Here is a 17130-nt window from a genome sequence, read left to right as displayed (position 1 = left end):
GAACTCAGAACCTTGCCCTTGCCAGGCATGCACTAATTCCACTGAGCTATTTCCCTGCCACACAGGGCCTACTCAACTCAAGCAGTCCAAGCAGCTGCTGGGATTGAGTACCTGCAGGCGGACTCCCTTCCTTTCTGCACTCTGCTTCCCTTTCTGCTCACAGGCCCACCCTGGGTTAGGATTCAAGTCAGTGCTTCACAGTGCAGGCTGATCCCTCCCATTCCTGGGCACAGTCTGCTGGGTGAACCAAAAGCTGTGAGATCCAGTCCTGACTTAGCCACCTGTGAGGTACAGCCTGTCACCTCTTCCAAAGTATGTTAGTCTGATCACTGCAATGGGGTGACTGTCCTGCCTGCTATGGGGGTGGCCCCACAGGCCGAGTGGTCTGACCCAGGAAGCAGCGCCTAGCATCCCCAGAGAGAGCACTGGGCCAGCCCCGCAGGATCTGCAGGCCAGTCCTATCAGGTCCAGTCTGCTGTGCGGAGCCTTGCGCACTGTGGCCTTGCTGGCTGCTGCTCAGGGTGCTGCCCCTGCTGCTGTATGGAGGTTTCTACTGTAGGCAGCGGCCAGCCGGCAAGCCTCAGCAAACACATTTAAATCTGAAGTGACAGATAAAGCGATTTACGGCGACAGTTTAGCATCAGATCACTTCCCACCAGGCAGTCGGCGTCCCCGCGGCCCTCCGCGCACTAGTCCATCAAGGCGGTCTCTAAATCACTGACTGCAGCTGTGGCCAGGGACAGGCGGGAGCAGGGCGGGGCTGCCTGCCTGGTGGCCAGGCTGTCCCTCTGCCCCCAGGCAGCTGGACGGGATGGAGCTTGCAAGGAGCCAGCCCGCCGATGTTCACAAATCAAAGCTCCAGACTTAAGGAAGCAGAGCACCACTTCATGCCTTATTTTAAACAAATAAGCGGCTTAGAAGTCTCCCTGTGAGGCCAGTTTGTCTCAGTGAAACATGGTTTCCCACCATTCTCCTCGGCCAGGAGTGCGCACCCTGGCCCCTCAAAGCCCTCCTGGACCCCCCTTGCCTCCTGCCACCTCCTTGCAGATTTAATTGGTCCCCAGGGCATCACGCGGTGCTTTATTCAGACCTTCCTTCCAGCACTCTGTCACATTATATTCTGCTTAGCTACTCTCACTCCTCAGTTCCCCAGTATTAATGTACTAGGCTCTTTGTACACTGCTGGGGCTGGCACAAGAGGGCCTAAGGGCATCACCACCCGCATACTTGCCCTGGGGCGTGGCTAACACGGAAGCTCTTTTTCATATGAAGACTCAGAGCTCCAAGTCTCCAGCAGGAGCAGAATGGAAACTCCAGCCCGTCCTGGCCTCTGTGCCACACACTAGCCCGCAGTGACCCAGGGCAAGGATCCCAAATGAGCTTGCACAAAGCATTTCATTCATCTCTGTGCTGTCCTGTTGCGTCCTCAAGGTCACAGCTGGGCAACTGGACCCTGGAGCTGGCCAAGAATGGGAGTCTTTCTTTTTGCCCAGACACTCCTTGTCTGGGATAACGGGTGCAACAGGCATAGGGCTGGTCAGCAAGAATCCCAAAGACTCAGCAGAAAGAAAAAAAGTGAAGACACTCTAGAAGATACTGCACCCTGCCAGGTGGAGACTCCCAGACCTGAGGTCCCCCCAGGTGTGGTCCTGAAAGCTATAGGCCAGGCTGGAGTGCCATGCAGTGTCCCTGAGAATCCCCTACTTCTACAGAATTAAGAGGGTCATGGGCCCCCCTGGCTTATCTCACCAGCATGGCAGCCCCATTTAATTAAGACAGATGTGGCACGCCCTCGTGGGCAACAGCCGTGGCCAGCACAGATGGTCAGACCCTGAGCCTCTCCTGGGCACTGATTAGTGAGTGACCTTGGCCAGGGCCCATGAAATGGGGCCGAGGTGTGCCTGGTGGGGGGCTCAGGGCTTGTCCTCCTCCTGTGACCTCAAGCCCTGCTACTCACCCTTATGTTCTGTGCCCAGCTGCCCACCTCAGCCTGCCATGTACCATACAATACACATCCTATCACACAAACATACACATCTAATCCTGGCACACACAGCTACCACCCTATCCTATCACAAACTCCAGCAAAATCAGTAAAAGCCTGTCCCCAACTTCAAGTGACAGGTAGGCAGGGTGATTCCAAAGTCCTGAGGGGAAGAGAAGGAGTAGGGTGCAGGTGGGGAGATGACTGAACCCTCCCCCCAGGAGGCTGGTCCTATGGAGGAGCAGGGAGCCCAATGCCCCAGCCCACATCTTCTTGGGGTAGAGTAGACTGGGGCATTGGTCTCCCTGCTCCTAGTCCATCAAGGTGGTCTCTAAATCACTGACTGCAGCTGTGGCCAGGGACAGCCAGGATCGGGGTGGGGCTGCTGCTAGGGGTCCCAAACCTCTTCCCTCACAGGTCCTCCCCAGCCCCCGTATATTCCTCCCTCCAGTGTCCCTGCAGCTGGAGTGAGGCCCAGCTGGTGACATGCCTCCCCATCTGGCAGCAGGGACAAAAGCAGACACCTCCCCCCCACCCAGCAAATCCAGAAGTTCTGGCTGGACCCAAGCCCCCAGTTATATCCAGCCCTCACCCACTCTCCATAGGCAGCCAACAGCCGTGGGGCCAACACTGCCCCTGGCTTCAAAAATAAAAATTTAAAAATTCCCACCCATGGATAATTGCTCTCTCCTTTTGCCTATTGTGGTGGCTCTGTGGTCGGTGCTGAGAAGCAATTATTCACGGCTAATGATTATAATCAAGTCAAATAGAATTTAATGGACACGTATTCTCTTCCTGCTTGAAACTTTACATATGAATTAAGCACATATGGGTTTCACGAGGCACAGACGCAGATTTATGCAGCCCTGAGAAGCCACGCGTTGCCGTGGACTTTTATTCTGCTAATAAACAGGCTGATTTACGGCTCTGATGGAAGTGCAATCTCTGCTGCCCCCTGGTGGGCAGTGGGCCAGGGTGGAACCAGTGCTGGGGACTGGAGATATGTGAAGCAAGGTCCCCTGCCAGGATGCCCAAAGTCTGGCCAGCACCAACATGGCCTCAGTCCTAGGCCCAGGCTCAGTGTGGGAACCCTGTGTCCAGGCCCTTACCAGCCATTTTCTGAGGCTCCTGGTAAGTCCTGGGTCCTTAGGCTGACACTAGGAAAGGAACAGCTCCCAGGAAAACATGCCAGGAGGTGCTGAGCAAACCGAGGCAAGCAAAGGGAGGAGAACGCTGGCTATGGGCATCTTCGGGCAGGGTCAACACTCAGGAGGACACTGAAGGCACGGATTCCAGCCCCAAACCCACAGCAGTAATCAACACCCCTACAAACTGACAGTGATCGTCTACCAACTCCCCAGTGTAGAGGAGGAAACCGAGGCCAGCCAGGTACAGAAAGAGAAGCAGAGGCCCCAGAGAAGCTATAAACACCGTCTTCTTCCCCAGCCCTAGCGCGCCTGATGCAGCCAGCACTACAGTGCTTCTCAGTGTGAGGCGCTGATAGAGCCACCACTCTGACCTGTCGTCCCTGAGCACTTAGGAGGAGCCACTAATCATGCCACAGCCTTGGAGCCCCCATCTTGCTCCATCTTCCGCCTGTGATAGTGCCTTGGTACCCATCTCCCCAACACAGCCCATGCCACTGAGCTCTGCAGCTCCCAGCAAGGACTCAGGCCTTGCTGCCACCGACCTGTGCCAGTGGCCTGGGGACCACCTAGCAGAACCACCAGGAAAACCCCAAAGGTGATCCCCTGCTCCTCCCTGACCACCACCCTCAGTGGGAACTCCTATCTTCAGATGACTTGTTCCCTGTGTACCTGTGACAGGAAACATGGGGAAAGGGCACATCCTGTGTGACGACAGTTCTGCCAATACCAGTGCAGGCAGATATGCAGAGTAATGCCCCTGCCAGAGACAACATCCAGACCACAAGCAGGAGAACCAGGACACGGCGAGTGGCCACCTTTGCCCACATCCCGCAAGCCTAGTCCTTAGGGAGACCAAGGGGTCACTGACAGCATCGCACCACTGTGTCCCAGAGACACCACCAAGGAACAGTTCCCTTGTCAACAAGGGGTCACACATGACCACTGCAAACCCTATGTTGAGAGACAGAAGGAAATTCCAGAAGCTCTTGGTGGTACCCTGGCCTGCAAAGGTGGAGAGAAGCAGGTATGGCAGGGTTTTCCCTGAGTTGAAGCCCAAGATAAGAGGGTCTGCCATGATGGGGAAGGGTCCCAAGAAAGAGGGAGCCCTCCTCAGATGCCAGATAGAGGGGCACTGGAACAAGCAAGCCAGCTCACCCAGATCTCGCTGCACTTGATCTCAGTTTACGAGCACCTGCATGCCCACCAGACCTGACCAGCCCTTAACATCCCACTGCTGAGCACTCCAGAAATGTCCCCCAGGGACTATGGACCACAGCTGGCCAACTGCCGCCGCCCAAACGGAGCAGCAGCAGCTTCTCTCCCTCCCCCAAAGAAGCAGCCGCCTCCAACTCTGCACTCATCACAATAAACTGCCAAGCCAGCAAGAGGCAGACCAATGCACAGGAAGCCGAGCATCTCCTGTTTCTAGCGCTGCTGGAGAGCTGCCAGGGGCAGCGGGTGTGTGTGTGTGTGTGTGTGTGTGTGTGTGTGTGTGTGTGTGTGTGTGTGTCTGCACCAATCCTTCCCTCTGCATGCCCCCTCACCTGCCCAGGTGCAGAGGCTGTTATAGGAAAGAAAGTGGTCACAGCACCCCCAAGTGGGAACCCCAGGGTCTGCCCTCCACCTTCCTGGCAGAGCAGCCCGGCCCACTTCCAGCCACGCTCTCTCCCTTCTCTCACCGCTAATGGCTCTCAGAGCTGTGAGGCAGCTCAGCTGAGCCAGGCGCCCCGACACTGGGTCAGGACTTCGAGGGAAGCAGAGCCTGAGAGGCCGACATACTGGGCTCCTGTGGCGCCAGCAGGCCATCCTCGCCTGACAGCCTGAGCCTCTCTGGAGCCAGGTGGCGCCCACCCACGCCTGGCATAGCAGACCAGAGCCAAGCCAATGAGGTGGCCACGCGAGTCTCTGACCTGGGCCAGCAACTCACCGGCATTGACAATGGCATCCACCTCCAACTTGGTGATATCGCCGCGGAACAGTGAGATCTTCTCATTCAGGTGCTTATCTTTCTTGTACTTGGGGTTCTCCACCTTCACAGACACCCCTGGAATAGACAGGGGCTGGGAGTCACAGGGCAGCCTCTGCTGCAGAGGAACCCAGAGTCAGGGCCTACTTTGACATAGCTGGCACACTGAGGAAAGACCTGCTGTGTGACAATGAGGCCACCCCCACTGCTACTGGCAGATGCAGTGTAGGGTCATCCATCCCCACTTTACAGATGTGAAAACGGAGGCTGGGGTGGGGTAAGTGACTTGCCTAGGTTACTGGTTACCAGGCCTGTCTTTGTAGCATTTCTCCCTGCCCCCTGCAACTGAAAAGCCTAGCTCCAGACAAACCAGTCATCACAGGCAGGTGACTTTTGTGGCCTCTTTTCTAAGAGGTGTCTTGGTAATAAAAACTGCACTGGCTTCAGGCCACGTGAATAATTAAGTGAGGCAGCCCCTGCAGAGGGACCCCACACATGAAGCACTGGGGTCTTCCTAGCTGCACAACTCCCTCAAGCCAGGGGTCTAAAGGGGCTGCCCACTGAAGAGCGATCCAGGGCCTGGCAGGAGCAGGGCCTACCTTTCACCATCTCTTTCCACGTCGGGATCTTCTTCAGCCTGATGAAGTCCTGGCAGAAGTAATGTTCCTCCCTCTGCTTGTCACTCAGGCCCTTCAAAAAGGCTGCAGGGCAGGGTAGGGAGGCAAGAGAGAGAGTCAGAGTGGATAGAGAGGGCACAGTGCAGCCCCACCTGCCCCCAGGACTCCCCTCCCCACGGGATCCTTGCCTACCCCAGGGATGGAACCCAGCCCCCATCTGTCCTCCCACCATCCTGTGAGGAGGGGATGCAGAGGGAAAGGGGCATACCACCGCCATCAGGGGCTAAGCAGCTGCCAGAACAGCTTGCTCTGTGCTCTTTGTTTAGAAGGGAAACTGAGGCTAGGGGTAGTGGAGGGACTGCTCAGGCACTACAGACTCTGGCTCAGAAATAAACCTGGCCCCTTCACAGCTGTGCCCCCATCTCTCTAGGTCCCTAGTTTCTTCATCAATAGAAGAAAGATTAAGACTCCTGTAGCAGAATAATCTCAGGCTCATGCATGCTGAGCCAGGCAGCTGGGTGGCATTCAGCTACATTATCAACCAGTCACATCATCAACATGATCTGGGGACAGGACAACTAATTGCCTTCAAAGAACTACACACTGAGTGTGGTGGCACACTTGTAATCCCAGCACTCTAGAAGGCTGAGGCAGGAGGATCTCAAATTCCAACTTAATCTGGGCAATTTAGTGATTTAGGGAGATTGTCTCAAAAGAAAAACTTTTTAAGGGCCAGGGAGACAGCTCAGTGGGACAAGCACTGCCTGGCATGCACAAGGTCCTGAGTTTAATCCTTAGTACAAAAAATAAATAAATAAAACTTTAAAAGGAGATGGGGATACAGTTCAGTGGGAAATTAAACTGGGTTCATTGTACTTGGTTTCTACGCCTGGTCCAGCAGAAATACAAATCGAGAAGACAAAACATGAAACTACAGAAACAAGCAGATCTGGTGCCTGGTGTCAACATCCTTAACTGAGGTCTCCAGCCTGGAAAGGCCACCCTTTATGAATGCGGAGGAAGCAGGGGCTCAGGGAGGCTGGGAGGCTGCCCTTGGTCACAGAGCTGGTGAGTGTGGCCAGGGCCACCTGCTCAGGGACCCTGGGTCTGGTGGGAGGCTTCCTGGCAGCAGCGACCGGCCTCTCCCTTCCCTTTGTCCACAGCAGGACAGAAACCCCAACCCCCAACCCCCCACTTCTCCACCTGGCAGGCTGGCGGTTTGCGGGCGCCCCCTACCGGCCCATGGCCGCCTGCACACTCAAACTGCCGCTGGGGCAACCCCAGGACCGAGTATGCGCAGCAAAAGCCCCACCTTATCAAGGGACTTGAAAGCATCGCAAAACGGGTAAAAGAGGGAGTGTAATCAAAGGCGAGCAGAAGGGCCACATCCTGGAAGGCCACAGAACCACTAACTGCCTAACTGCAAATCAAGCCTGGACCGTGCAGCTTGTTAGCCACTTCTCCCCCTCCCCCTCCACTCCATTTATTGGGCATCTACAACATGTGGGTCCTACACTCTGGTCTCCTTGTGTATGGTGCAAACAAGGTCCTGGCCCTTGGGAATCTAAAGCCCAATTTAAACTGGATGTATGCCTATAATCCCCTCACTCAGGAGGCTGAGGCAAGAGGGTCACCAAAAATTAAAGGCCAATCTGTGTTACAAAGTGAATTCAAGGCCAGCCTGGACTACATAAAGGCTCTTTCTCAAAAAAAAAAAAAAAAAAAAAAAAAGACAAATAAAATCTGGCCAGGGACACTGAGCCTGATCCAAGTGTCACACAGTCTAGCTACTCAAATGCTGAGGCAGGCTGAGAAAGACACATTTCGGGACCTGCGAGATAACTCAGCAGAAAAGCACCTGTTAGGCAAGCACTTGCAGGGACTGCAGGCTCCATCCTGTGCGGCGCCAGCCCCGCCCCAGTCCTGGTGTAGTGGCACACACCTGTAATCCGAGCACTGGGGAGGCTGAAAACAGGAGTCTGAGCTGCATACTGAGACTCTGCAACAATCAAATACATTTTCTTTTTTTTTTAATTTTATTTATTTATTTGTGTGTGTGTGTGGCCAGCTCAGCCCACCAGGGGGCAGGGCTGTCTGGCATATGGTGCTGGAGGATTGAACTGTGGTCCCTGTGCTTTGCTAAACTTGTTCTAAATAGGTGCTTTAGACCACTGAGCCATCTCACCAGCCCAATAAGCAAGGGATGCTGTAATTCCCCCCCCCCACCCGGAACTGGGGATTGAACTCAGGCCCTTGTGTTTGCCAGGCAAGCGCTTATTCTCCTGAGCCATCTCCCCAGCCCCTGAGCCATCTCCCCGGCCCCTACATTTTCAAAAAGAGAGACACATTTGGAGGCTGGGACAGGAAGTAAATGGAACCCTGGGGGGCTATGGGGAGACGTGGGAGAGGAAAGGGAGGTAGGCAGAGCCAGAAGGATGCTCCCAGCTGAAAGGACGTTAAGAAGTGGATGAGGGGATGACCCAAGCGAAGCTCAAAGGCCTGTAAAGGATCCATTTTGTCCCAGCGGCACCATAATTGACATCCAAAGTTCTGTCACCACCAGGTACTAGTTAAAGCCACCCCCTAAGTGTACCACCTCCATTTTGTCTAAGGAGCCAAGGGCACTGCTACTGACCTCGGTCTCAGTGTCCCTCACTGCTCACAGCCCTGTGTCCTCCCTGCCTCCGCCCCCAGGCACACCAAGCAGGGCACACCAAGCCGGAATAAGCCAGGCCGTGGGGGGAGGAGGCTGCTAGGATTTCAAAGACACTAAAGAGCCCTCCAAGCCTCCCTGTGAGACACAGAGGCAGTGGCACACAATTGTAGTTTTGCCAAGTAGGAGGCTGGGGCAGGAGGACTGCCTGAATCCAGAAATTCGAGGTCAGCTTGGGCAATTAGCCAGTAAGGCCAGTTCTCAAAACAGCACACATCTGCAAACCCAGCATTTGGGAGACTGAGGCAGGAGGATCATAGTGAGTTCAAGGTCAGCCTGAGCTACATAGAGACCCTGTCTCAAAAAAACAACAAACCCTCCCTCTAATAAAACAAAGAAACAATGATATGGAAAGCTACCTTCTACATCTGTCCTAAATAATTAGTGGTCTGGGCCTAGTATACCTAAGCCCCAGGCTGGATTGCTGGTCAGAAGCACCTCTGAGAGCAAAGATCACACTGTTGAGGACAGGACAGGCTAGATCAGTTAATAAATATTTATCAAGCATCCACCCTGCTCCTAGTCTGGGGGTGAAAGGCAGGTGAGCTCCAGGGAGGGGAGGCCAGGACTGTACCCAGGATGAGGTAACCCCCACTGCTCTGGTGGTCCCCAGGAGCTCCACCTCACTGGAGGAGACCCCCACCTCCTTGCAGAATCTTCCCCCTAGTTCTTGCTCTTCTGCTGGAGGCTGCAGATGCTGCTCTGGACATGGGCTCCTTCCCTCCCCACCGCTTCTCCAGCTGCACTGAGGAACGAGGAAGAATCTGCAGCCATCACATGCTGCCACCTTCCCCAGGAAGCAGGAATGGCCACCATCTGCCATGCCTGGTCCCCTCCCTCCAGTCACCAGGCATGAAAGGTCTTTGCCCTTGTCCTTCTCCCTGTCCCAGCTGCCCTGGTCCTCAAACACATGACCCTCACCCCATGCTCCCCGGCGGTCTGCCCGCCTCCTCCATGTCCTCCCTCCCAGGCTCCCCTCAGCCCCTCCTCCATCAAGGTCAAGGTCATGGTCAATACATGCTGCAGCCTCCCTTGTGACTGGGAGTCTCCAGCCACCTAGTCTCCTCTTTCAATCCATGCCCTCCCTAGAGCATGGACCCCAGGATTCAAACCTGCTTTATGAACCTCCAGCCCCTCCTCTCTTCTGAGCCACTCTCCAGAGCCCCTGCCCTCACTCCTCACAGCCCACAGTTGGCAAATGGAATTTTGACTTCTTTCTCCAAAACATGGTGTTCTCACTTGTCCCCTCTTCTCTTTCTTTTCCCAGGCCCCAAGGCATGGGTCCCTTCATTTCCTTCCCGTATCCCACATCCCACCCAGCTGCAAGCCTTGAGATTCATCCTCACCACTCTCCAGAAGCCATGCTCAGCACCAAAATGTCCTGATCACTCACTGGACTCCTACGAAAGCCCCCAGTTCCAAGCTAACCCGAAGTCCCCCCACCTCTTTTCCCACTGTTCACAGAGCTCTCCATGAAGCCTAAGAATACAAGCCAGCTCCTGCCCCTTCCCTGTAAAGCTCAGCTCAAACTGCAGGGCCCTAACACACGTGGCAAGCTGGCTCTTGTGACAGCGCCCATTTCGCTCCTCAGCCTGCTCTACACTATACCCCCCCACACCAGCCATTAACCTTTTTTTTTTTTTTTTGTATTTTTTAAGGAAGGATCTACAGGGTGTTCAGGGTCTCACTACTAGATCAAACTCGTAGTGATCTGCCTGTTTATAGCCTTCCAAGAGCTGGGCCTTAACCATTCTATTTCTCAAAGAATCAGGTGTTTTCCTGCCTGGGGCCTTTGCACCTGCTGTGCCCCTTTGCCTGGATGACACTCTTCTAACTTCCTCCGGACCAACCCCCCTCTGCTTCCTGCAGGGATGTGGGGCACTTTGCCTGTTTACACAGATTTCTTGGCTGCACCATCTGGGAAAGTTCATGTGAGGACCTGGCCTGTTCGGGCTGAGTTCACACCAAGGGTGCGGTGCACAGCATGCATGAGCCTCGCGGGTGGCTGGGGGATGAACCATTAAATGAGTGAGCTGAGAGCCGCAGGCTGAGGGAGATTTTGCAAAGAGATGGCTTTTCCAGGCAGGTGCACCAGCCTGTGCCAATGCCCTTAGGAAAGGGGAGCTAAGGGTGGAGAGATGGGGGGAAGCTAGAATAGCTGAGCCACACAGCAAAGCCTAGGGTGCTGGGGTGAACAGGTAGTACTGGGCCTAGGCTGTGATGGCACCGTTACTCTTCCTGCACAGCAGGTCCTGGGAGCTGTGGGCTCCTGATCACCTACCTGAATGTTCACAGGTGGGTTGCCTTTCTGAGCTTATTTCCTCACCAGTGGGAGCAAGCCTGGTTTGCACTGGGGTCAGAAAGGAGAGGCCAGCTTGATACACATCCACCACACTCACTGGAGACCATAAGCTGAGACCTACCCACAAAGCACCAAACCAGACAACTGCAGAGGAGACTATGTCCAACTGGAGCACTCAGGAGGTAGAGGAGCTTTCACAATTATTTGGGTCCCATACTGGTCATCTTGCACTCATTCCTGAAGAGCCCCTGGCCTTGGCATGGCTAGTGTGGGTACTGCCAGCCAGCCAGACCCAGGGCCAGAAACCCAAGGCTCCTGCTATGATGCTGACAGCCTGTCACCTGGCCAAGGACCAACGCTACAGGCTGTGCACATGTGGAGCCACTGGGGCTGGAGTGGCGCTGAACACCCCAGAATACCAGTGACACCCTAGGCCCTTCAGCAGATCCAACTGCCAGGCAGCAGCACTTTGTTTCATGTGTGCCCCTGACAAAAACCACGTAAAGGACACCTAGGGAGGGGCCCCCCCAATCACAGTGACCTGATCTGGGTTACCCTTCCTTCCACTTAAGTCCTAGCAACAACACTGCTTCCCAGAACAGTGTTTGGGCTAAGTTCAACCAACCTGCTGGGTGCCGACCTTGGGGACATCTGTCATCGTGTCCCTGCCAGTCTGAGGGTCCCAAGTGTATCTCAAAAGGCCAGCATGCCAAACACAGCGTCTCCATCTCCAGAACAAGGTCGTAGCCTGGCAGACCCTGGAATTGCTACCTCCACACACTGGTCCTTGATGTATTGGGGAGGAAAAAGCCAACTGTGCCTCTCCTCTGCCCAAGATTACTCATGCACCACAGGCTGGCCACACACCCTGTGCATCTCCAACACTGTCCACCTCCTCCTTCTGGGGCAAATGTAGACTTAAAGCACAGTGAGTTTTATTTTTTTTTTTTAATCAAAGATGTAAAACATGCATTTTCATTTTTGCAGAGGCAAAAGTATTTCACAGCTCACTGAGACAGGTGCTGTAAAAAGATGTTCGCAGTAAATTTTGATGGGGAGCCCTGACCCCAGACTCGGCTTCCAGAAGCTCATGGGCACCAGAGCCGAGCAGTAGGAAGCGGCTCCATCAGGGCCATAAAGTACACCAGGCAAACGAGAATTCAATGATGTATTTTAAGGAGTGTCTTTACAGTACTTTGAAAGCTGGTGTTCAGGGAGGTGAGAGTAGGCCAGGGCACCAAGAAGGATAGGTTTCTGGAAACTGTAGTGGGCAGGGCTAAGAGTGCCAGGCGCCACAGCATGGTGCAGTGTCTGGACTTAGGAACAGGGGCACTGATCCTTGGTCACTGTGCCCTGGGGACAGGGGTGTGACAAAGCCCACGGCACAGCAAGAGAAGGAAAGCACAAGGCACTCGGGTGCTGTGCCCCTTGCTTCCCACCCACACTGGCACATGCCATGTCCCCATGACAGGTGAGAGAACCCCATGCCCCTAGCTCCAGGTAGACCTGGAAACTGTGCCAACTTATAGTCATCAGTCCCCTGGGGGCCTGAAATCAGCCCAGGCCCCTTTCCAGTGTTTTATGAGACCTACCAGGTGCCACCAGGGAGAGGACACATGGCCCAGAACATGCAGGGGCAGCTCCAGCACTGGAGACTTTAAGCTCCCAGTGTCACTGTGCCCATCACAGAGCAGAGGCAAGAGATGGGGATCAGAGGAAACAAGGAAAGGGGGTCTCTGGGACCCTATATAGGTGACACTGAGCTGCCAACCTCACAGGGAGTCAGAAGCACCCTGCTGACCACTCCCAGATTCCTGACCTCTGCAGCCCTGATGACATATGGCAGTGTCTCAAATCACAGATATGGGGCCACTTTCTCACACAGCAACAGTGCAACAGGGGACGATGACACAGGCCAACCTCAGACACCAGCTGCAAAGTGCTGTACTTGAGTGCTGGTATCTGTGGGTTTCTAGGACAAAGAGTCTGCCATTGGTGGTTGTGGGACCCTCAAACCCATGAACTGTCCCCTGGGTGTGACCAGCTTTCGTTCAGCAATGGGCTCAGAATACCTGCTCCAGCCAGCTCGGTCCTTTTAGGACTCAGTTCCTTGCCACCTCCCCTGAGAGGCCTCAGACCTTCCTGACTCTGGTGACTTCACAGGCCTTTCTTTCTATGTTTTTAGTTTTTCCTGTAAGGCTAGGGATAAAACCCAGGGCCTCGCACATGCTAGGTTCTACCACTGAGCTATCTCCCCAGATCTTTTTATGTTGTAACAGGGTCTCACTAAGTTGCCCAGGCTGCCCTCAAACTTAGGATGATTCTACCACAGCCTTCTGTGCAGTTCTCATCACAGGCATGTACCACCACCCTCCACTGTCACAGTTTCTTCATGGCAATGACATATCTGGCTCTATCTCCTCAGTCTAAATACATCTCTGCTGTTCCCTCCCCTGCTCTGTGAGGCCAGTAAGCACTGGCCTGCCTGGCTTACGGCTGTCTGCCAGCACCACAACAGTGCTGGCCAAATAGAAGACACCCAATACAAATGCACTGCATGAATGGTTAGAAACCCCAGCTCCAAAACCAAGTCTATCACAGTGTGGGAGGCCACATCCTATGCCTTCCCCAGGCCTAGTGCTCCCAGGGGCTGGATCCCAGGGCTGGATCTTCCCTGACAGACAACAGGATGCTCCCTGTGGGAACAGTGATTTGTTTACCCAGCCAGGGCTCTCTCCAAGCCCCCACCAGTGAAAGCTGAGGGGTGACAGATTCACTGTGCTCAGAGAGCACTATCAAGTGTTCAATGCAACTCAAAATTGAAACAAGTCATTCTGCTATTGCTACTGGCTACAGTCCCCAAATAGGGACTTTCCCTTTCATTCTGCCCAGCTCTGAGTCACACCAGCTAGCAGCCCACCCAATGGGTAGCCTTTGCTGCCCTTCTGAAAGGAGATCCAGCCAGAAGTCCCAGGAGCCAGGGGCAGGCCCTGAAGGGCAGGAGCAGCTGGGCACAGGACAGGGCTATTTGGGGCTCTGCAGGTGCCCTCTCCTCCTCCCTCCCAGTCGGGGTCTCAGGGCCAGTCCAGGACTCCTAGTGGATCCAGAGAGGGAGAAGAAGTAGTTTGCTTCTTTGGGTAGCCGGGATGGAGATCAGTGGTCTTCAGAGGCAAACACCCCATCCTCATCTGTGTCCCAGTTTCTAATCTCTGCTCCCTAGGAAAGGACAAAGACTGCTCCCAAATGGTCACTAGCCAGCAGGGAGGATCAAAGGGTACTAGATCACGTGCCTGCGAGGCCTACCCTGGGGTTGGGTGGGGACAGGTCAGGTCTGCCCACTCAGGTGCCATGACCCCCCAGGAAGCTGCCAGCCCCTAAGCTGTTCCATGTGGCGCTATCACCTCACATGCCAGCAGCCCACACACAGAGGTCTGGATCCTAAGCTTACAAGCTCTAACAACTGGCTGAGTGACCTTGGGGAAGTGAGTGGGGCTCTGGACCTGAGTTTCACTCCTGGGCAGAGTTTGGTGGGTGCCCTGGGACCATTCCACAGGCAAGCTGGTGGCAGATTAGAACTGGTCTGGGGACGGGGGTGTGTATGTGTGTGTGTGGCTATCCAAAGGGGGCCTGGGTAGGGGGGTCTATCGTGGGCGCTGGGCCTCAGCTCCAACGGGAGAGGTTGCCCGCGGGGGGCTGTCCGGCCGGGAAGCCCTACATGGGCCGCCTCACCCCTCGCGCTCCCACTTACATTTTGCCTCCTTCCAGTCGGTGGAGGTGCTCAGGTCCACCTTCGCGGCCATGGCCAAGGGGGCCCAGGTGCGCACCCCGGCCGGCCGGCCGGCCGCCGCCCCCCAAGCCCCAACTCCCGCCGAGGTCCGCGCGCGGGGTCCGAGCTCGCCCGGGGACGCCGGGGGGCCGCACGCGCTGCCTCGGGTTCCTGAAGCCCCAGCGGGGGGGCCGGGCCACGGGCGCCGGGAGACCAACAGCTGCCCCGCCACGCGCAGCTGTGCCAGGCGGCCGGACACGCGACCCTGCAGCGACATGGGCAGACGTCGCGCGGCGGTTCCCCGCCCACTTGCACTCTATTTACGGTGCTCGGGAGACTCTCTCTCCCTTATTTACTCAGGAACCTGGCGGCGCGCGCCAGCCCAGGACAACCTGCTCGGAGCCGGCGGGCGGCGCAGCCAGAAAACTCGGGCGCGCCGCTGGGCACCCTGGAACTTGTAGTCCGGGCTGCTGGCTGGGCTCACGCACTCGAACAAACACGTGCGAGCCCCGCCCGGGCCTCCGCCCTCCCCCGCGCGGCGGCAACCCCCAGGCCGGCCCAGGCCCCAGGCGCCTTTCCGCTGTGGCGGTGTAGTCAACTTCCAAGTACGGCGGCGTCGGCTTCCCCGGCGCCGCCTGCAGTCTCCCCGGCAGCTAGGCGAGGGGACACGTCCGGGCGCGCGAGGCGACATAGGGCAGTAGGACGAGACTTCCGCGTGGCCGAATATTTTGCAGCCAGAGGAACCCGGGATCGTCTCGCCACCCCCACAGCCCGCCGCGCTCGCTACCTCGCAGAGTCCCAGCGGCAGGCAGGGAGGCGCGCGTGCCAGAGTGGAGTTTGAAACTTGCGAGCCCAAGTGTCGCCCTTGGATGGAAGAATAGGGATGATTTCTTTAACGTATTTTCTAATTCTTTACAAGAGTATGAGAATGGATTTTTACATACAAATAGTTTAATATTTTTCTATTACTGTTAAGATTTTAGAGATATTTTTACTTTACATATACATATTGTTTTCCAGCACTAGGAATTGAATTCAGGCTTCACACCGAGCTACAGCCTTTTTATTATTTATTTGAGGCAGAATCTTGTTAAATTGCCTCAGCTGGACTCCAATGTGCAATCCACCTGCCTCTGCCTCACAAAATTATGAGATTACAGGCAGTTTTAATGTTATTTTTTGTAAGTATCATAATGTTTATAAATTCCAGCCCAGCCTGAGTAATTTAGCAAGATCATCTTCACATGTTTAAAAAAATAAAAGGGCCAAAAGGAAAAGCCAGCGGGCATTTTCCCATGAGTTGCAACCCTTACCCACATTCTTCTGTGCTGGTAATTACCAAGCCCATTAAGTCCATTTACTGTACAAATCATTCCAGATCACGAGGGGTTTCAGCCTTTTGAATAGGAAACCTGTGCAAAGGAGAGCTGCACCAGTGACCACAAACTCAAAGCCCCAATAGCAAGCCTTGAACTTCCTCATTCCCTTTAGCACCTTATAAGTAAACCCTTGCTCTGTAAGAGACCATTGCTTTCATCTTAAATAAAACCTGTCCTGCAATTATTTTCTTTCCTCTTTTATTTCTTACAAGGGCTGAGCATCTAACTTAGACCCCAGTGCCACAGTAATAATAGTAGTCATAATAGTAATAATGCTTACATAATTATATTTCACGGCTGGGGTGTAGCTCAATGGTAGAACACTTGCCTAGCATGCATGAGGCCCTGACTTCTATCCTCAGCCCTTGAAAAAACTGCATTTCAGTGCCTAAGAGTAAAGAGCCAGGGTCCCAGAAAAGCTCCCATACAAACTTCGCTGCCTGGGTGCAGAGGCCCCTGGAGACTCACTCCAGCTTCTTGAGTGAGGAGTCACTAGGAATGAGGCCCACCTGGGCTGTAAGCCTGCCTCTGGGGCAGTGATCCAGGGCAGCTTCAGACAGAAAAGCAAACCCAAGGAGGCTTAGCATGACACCTGGCAGTAAAGTGGACAGTGATCAGTCCTGGAAGAGGACACATGGGACATCAGAAGCCAGGTACCAAGAAGGAAGGGCCCGACACTCCTCCATCCTTCCAGGAGCACCAGAGGCCCTGCACCCATGTGTGCCATCTACTCTGGGAACTCAGCATCAGGATCTTGCTGGCAATAGGGTGCTGGGCACCAGACAACAGCTCCTCGTGTCCTCAGCTCCAAATTGCCTCTAGCTGTATAATTGGTGGGATAGAGGAGCAGCCAGGATTGACCTGAGGCTAATACCACACTGAGGAAAGGACTTCCCCACCCCTACTTGGGCCCAGGCCTGGTTCCCATCTGTGATTTTTTTTTTTTTTTTTTTGAGACAGGGTCTTGCTGTGTAGTTCAGCCTGGCCTTGAATTCATTATGTAACCCAGGATATTCTTGAACTCACGATCCTTCTGCCTCAGCCTCCCAGATTATAGGCTAGAATTACAGGCACCACTACCACCTCGACTCCCATCTGTGTTTTTAAATCCTCAGGCAGAAGTCACTGGTTCCCGAAATGAGACATGTGGCTGAACCTCTGAGCTAGCTTCCTAATGCTGCTATGACATAACCACAAATCCAGCAGTTTAAACAATATGAACTGATCGTCCTTCAGGTCTGTAGGACAGAAACCT

At 54.6% G+C, this 17130-nt stretch overlaps 1 protein-coding gene across 4 annotated transcripts in view; it reads right to left on the bottom strand.

Moving 5' to 3' along the window:
- Macrod1 (MACRO domain containing 1) overlaps positions 1 to 14920 on the bottom strand; it is a 141638-nt gene extending 126718 nt beyond the window's left edge. For 2 of the 4 annotated variants that reach the window (XM_023703923.1, XM_023703924.1), the window contains exons 1-3: positions 14479 to 14920; positions 5698 to 5799; positions 5060 to 5176 (exon numbers count right to left, since the gene is read on the bottom strand). In XM_023703923.1, the coding sequence (XP_023559691.1) occupies positions 5060 to 5176; positions 5698 to 5799; positions 14479 to 14773 (514 nt within the window). In that variant the 5' untranslated portion in view covers positions 14774 to 14920. The remainder of the gene's footprint in view (positions 1 to 5059; positions 5177 to 5697; positions 5800 to 14478) is intronic. The other 2 variants (XM_023703922.1, XM_004643776.2) reach the window with 2 other exon arrangements.
- Positions 14921 to 17130: the final 2210 nt, after the last annotated feature.

The sequence above is a fragment of the Octodon degus genome, unplaced genomic scaffold (genome assembly GCF_000260255.1).
Source record: "Octodon degus isolate 3935 unplaced genomic scaffold, OctDeg1.0 scaffold00184, whole genome shotgun sequence".
In the NCBI taxonomy this organism is placed as follows: domain Eukaryota; kingdom Metazoa; phylum Chordata; class Mammalia; order Rodentia; family Octodontidae; genus Octodon; species Octodon degus.
The sequence above is the reverse complement of the archived record's forward strand: the minus strand, read 5'-3'. Positions and strand labels throughout refer to the sequence as shown.